The sequence below is a fragment of the Gastrolobium bilobum genome, unplaced genomic scaffold, assembly GCF_033153095.1.
Source record: "Gastrolobium bilobum isolate Gb01-03AN ecotype WA unplaced genomic scaffold, APGP_CSIRO_Gbil_v1 utg8265, whole genome shotgun sequence".
NCBI lineage: Eukaryota > Viridiplantae > Streptophyta > Magnoliopsida > Fabales > Fabaceae > Gastrolobium > Gastrolobium bilobum.
The window spans coordinates 295,207-299,739 of record NW_026899064.1 but is presented as its reverse complement, the minus strand read 5'-3'; the positions used below and the strand labels follow the sequence as shown (position 1 = coordinate 299,739).

At 32.5% G+C, this 4,533-nt stretch overlaps 1 protein-coding gene across 1 annotated transcript; it reads right to left on the bottom strand.

Moving 5' to 3' along the window:
- Positions 1–3,365: 3,365 nt before the first annotated feature.
- On the bottom strand, positions 3,366–4,292 carry LOC133286836 (uncharacterized). Its single transcript, XM_061484335.1, has one exon. The coding sequence runs from the start codon at positions 4,290–4,292 to the stop codon at positions 3,366–3,368; it is 927 nt and encodes a 308-aa protein (XP_061340319.1).
- Positions 4,293–4,533: the final 241 nt, after the last annotated feature.

The following is a 4,533-nucleotide window of genomic DNA, read 5'->3' as shown; positions in this document are numbered from 1 at the left end:
CCGATCGGATCAGATTATGAATCGATGCTCTTAAAACTGAAGTAATTATTGAAAAGACAGAGGATCATGGTCTACTATAATTTGGCGTGATTGAACTGGTGGTAATTAGATATATATTTTAATATTATATAATATATTAAATAATAAATTAAGTTAGATAAAATTTTAAATTAGCATGAAAGAATTATATTATATGTCTTGCAAAATAAGAAAATAATAGTAAGAGTTTAAATAATAACTATTTAATAAATACTATTTAATTATATGTCTTGAATTACAAAACTAAAAAAAATCAGGAATCTAAGCAAAGCTACAATTGACACTTGAAGAAGACTTGATCTTGACTCCCACCAAGAGCTTCATCTTGTATGTGCCAATTACAAAATGAAAACTTCAGATAAACTCAAGCTCTCGAGAACTTGTAAACAAAAATAAAAATGATAAATGTCTATGCTAAACTGAATTTTTTTTTCTTAAAACTATCACTCCCAAACGTTATCGTCCGTCCATCCAAAATGCTCATTCACAGCCCAGATCCTCCACAAACTTCAGCCCTTTTTTTCCTCCTGGTATTTCCTGAGAAAATATGATAAAAAGTGTAAGGAAAATTTCTGCCATTAATTACCTCTTACACCACAATGGGCCTATTCTTTGCATCTAAGACCAATTCACATGCAATTTCCGCTATATTCAGCCCAATAACAGAGAATATGGATTGTTTATTTAAGTAAAATCTACAACTAACAGCTCTCATAGGTTATTTCCCTCATCTACACCCTTAGCCTTCATCAACTGACAACATTGTAATAATCTATTGGACTTAGGGGTATAAATGGGTTAGACGACTTATTAGGAATTTACAATTTGGTCAACCGACGATATTGGAATAATTAATCGGACTTTGGGTGTAAATGAGTTAGATGACTTATTAGGGATCTGTGATCCGACTTATATCAGAACAGATTTGACCTATTATATATAATAAAATAGAACATGCTGAAACTTTTAAAAAAACATTTTTAAAAAGCAGATCATAGATTATTTTTTTTTGTGAGACTCAGCTTATAAGCTTACATATCGGCCTATATCATATTATTTATTTTAAATAAATTAAATAAAATTATTATTTTAATAATTTTGTATAATAAAATAATATTATTTTAATTATTTTTTAATTATTAAATGCATAATAAACTTAAACAGACTAATTAGTCTAAGTCAAGCCTTTTGTATTTTAAGTATAGATCAAACCATACTTATAATTTTAATCTACACACAATTAACAACTTCAAACCAAAAATATTTCACATATTGGTTATTGTTGGGTTGAAATAGCTATTTACGTTTTTTCATCCACTTCGTGTTTGATTTGGAGAATTTTAAAAAGCCCACGAAGCAGTCCGTAGAGGGAGGACAAAAACATCAGGCCTCTCAATGCCCCTGCTATGTACTGCAAGACCAAAAGCAAAAGATATATAAAAAAAAAAAAAATTAATACAAAAGCAAAAGATACTTACAATGCCATTTAAGAAATCTCTTCACTTCACAAGAGCGCGAGGTATATTTAGAAGGTAGAATAAAGTTGAAACGCAAAATTAACCTTTACATAATGAGTCCAAATAGATTGATTGTTATTCAACTCTATATTTTGCCAAAGAATCTGTCTTTTGTTCCATTATTATATTTAAAACAGAAAACAGACATAAATTAATTGAGGTAGGATCCTTTGACACCGGTGTCAAATTTGAAGTTTGACACCTCATCTGAGAGCCGTTAGATCGAAAAAGATCAACGACTCTGATTTGTAAGCATGTTATATCATTGATTTTTTTCGATCTAACGGCTCTCAGATGAGGTGTCAAACTTCAAATTTGATACCGGTGTCAAAGGATCCTACCTCAAATTAATTATTATTATCTGGAAAAAAAAGTCACTCATTTCAACTTGTTTATGATAATCATTTTTGCATCTCTATGAGGGGATAGATATTTCTGTGAATGTAAAATAAAGTTGTAAAACATTATTGTCAATCCTTTATTTTTCCCATACCAAACATAAACTAAAATACTTATGGGACTTGGCGTTTCATATAGAACATGTTCTAAATTGAACTAGTCACCTGAGAGCTATCAATTAAGCGAAATTTTGATTAGAAGTTCTAAATTCAAGATTTATGAGTTGTCAGTATAATTGTCTCATATATATAAATCTACATAATAAAGAATTAGATTCAACTAATTAAGGAGCAAGGAGTCCCAAAACCAAACATAAATTGCATTGAAATTGAAACGTGCCTTGCATAATTTCAAATAGTAACTCCAGTTTTGCCACCTCAAGTACCCCAAGCGGCAAGCGCATGTCCAGACGTCCAGCTATCACCATTAATTACCAAAAAATGTGCAAAATCATTAAATTGTACTGTACACAGCAACGTTGTCCTACTCGAATTTTTACGTATAAACGAAAAAAGGTGGTAAAAACATAAAATGTAAAAACGACACTAAAGTTTTTACTTTCTACTACTTAAGATCAAGATATAAAATTATATATATATATATGCATGTAAAAAAAATATCTCATAATGAACATGTGTGTTGAGCCACTTATCTATCTAAAAGTAAAACATTTTTTTTATAACCAAGTATCAAAATTATAAACAGTGATAACTAACAAGCAAGAAATAATGGATAATTACCAATATGCTCTAACTGTTTTAAACACTCCGCAGATTTTGGATCATTACTTATCAGGATATAGATTACTTTACTTATTAGGATATAGTTCCACTTCTTTTCATACACACAATGATCCAAAAACACAAAACGATTCTCATAGCATAACTTATAATAAGATTGCAGCTTTATAAGACATAATTATAAAAGACATATCCAAACAAAAAGATATCAAGATATTGTGAATGTGATTTGAGAAAAACAAAAATTGAGTTTTTTTTAATTTCTTTTTTTGTAAATCTTTTTTAAAAAAAATTATTAGTAAAAACGGTAACGTTTTTATCATTTTTACGTTTTTACACGACATTTTTATTAACTTTTACCAAAGACAGTTTTTACTTGCGTTTTAACACGCAACACAGGTAAAAACTTAACTAGTTTTTTAGAAGAATGGTACACGGCCTCGAGTAAAATCGTTTCGTATAAAAATAATTTAATAGTAAGAAAAATATACACATAATTATCTTTAAAATCTTCATCAATTATTTCAATAACGGACATGACCAAAAGAAAAATCTTATCACGGAGATGAACTAAGAAGAAAAAAAATCTGAGTAGGTGTCAGTTTTTCCCAGATGAAATTACAAGGGAAAACAATTCCAGAAAAAGAACAAGAGAACCAAAAAGATTGAATCAATCAGGGTTCTTACAAGCACATATCAACAAAGAAAACCCAATTCTGTCATGATCCTTATGTGTCTGCAAACTTTTCTCCTCCAACCACAACCTACTGTCAAGGCCACTCCTTGTCCTGAACAAGAACACCGCAGAGGCTGAGGTTGGGTTGAAAAGCCAATCATGAACATCCCACATCATATCCACCACCAAACCATCAACAAAAATTGTTTGGTTCCCACGAAAATTCCACCTTAACCTCTTCACCTCGAAAATTGTATTCTTGTCCATACACACAGACAAGACATGGCTCTTGGACTTTTCCTCCTCTTCCAAACCACACTTTATCAATATATCATGAACAATTCCTGTCTCTGAAAATTTTGCCTTTGTTGCATAAACATTATTGCCAGAAAATCTCTCGCTCCTAGAAACCATTGAGAAATTTGCCACCGCCATTCCTGCATTCACGTTCAAGTCCAATGATTCTTCATCCTTGTCTCCAAGGTGTAAGCCCAGCTCCGAGTCCACCAAAACGACGACGTAAAACCCACCAACTGGCTCTGGTCCATCGTCGTACTTAGCAGCAGAGAGATCCCACAAGACTTGAAATTCTAAGTTGTGGGAATTGAATGTTTCGGTGCCTTTGTTCTTTCGCAATTGCTGGGAGAGATTGGCATTGAATTTAGAGGGAGAATATCCAGAAGGGGTGTTATTGGTGATGTTTATGGCGAAGCCTTGGCCTTTGAGTCTCTTGGTCCAAGTTATCGCGATGAGAAGTTGTTTTTGCTTTGAGATCAAGTTGACTTTGTATATGCAGGTAACTGAATCTCTGATGGAAGGGGTGAGTTTTGGACAGAGATAGACCTGGTTTGAAGGCCTTGAACAATATGAATCGGACACTTTAATGGCATGTTCGTTGTAACAAGATGTTATGCCTTTCATTATATAAAAGGTGATCTCTTTGTGGTTCAGAAATAAACCGACATGAAAAGATCAAGACAATTTTGTGATGCGTGACAGGGAGAGGAAAAACTAAGGTCGCTTGTTATTCTTGTGTTTGCATATGCTGGAAGAAAGAGTTAGCTAGTAGCGTGTGCGTGTGTGTGTGTGTGTGTGAGAGAGAGAGAGAGAGAGAGATTGATTGAAGGTGACAAAAGACAAGGGCACTTCCCCTTTCTGGGAT

Excerpts from the sequence above, each read along its gene's own strand:
- LOC133286836 (XM_061484335.1), bottom strand. The coding sequence starts at position 4,292 with ATGAAAGGCATAACATCTTGTTACAACGAACATGCCATTAAAGTGTCC.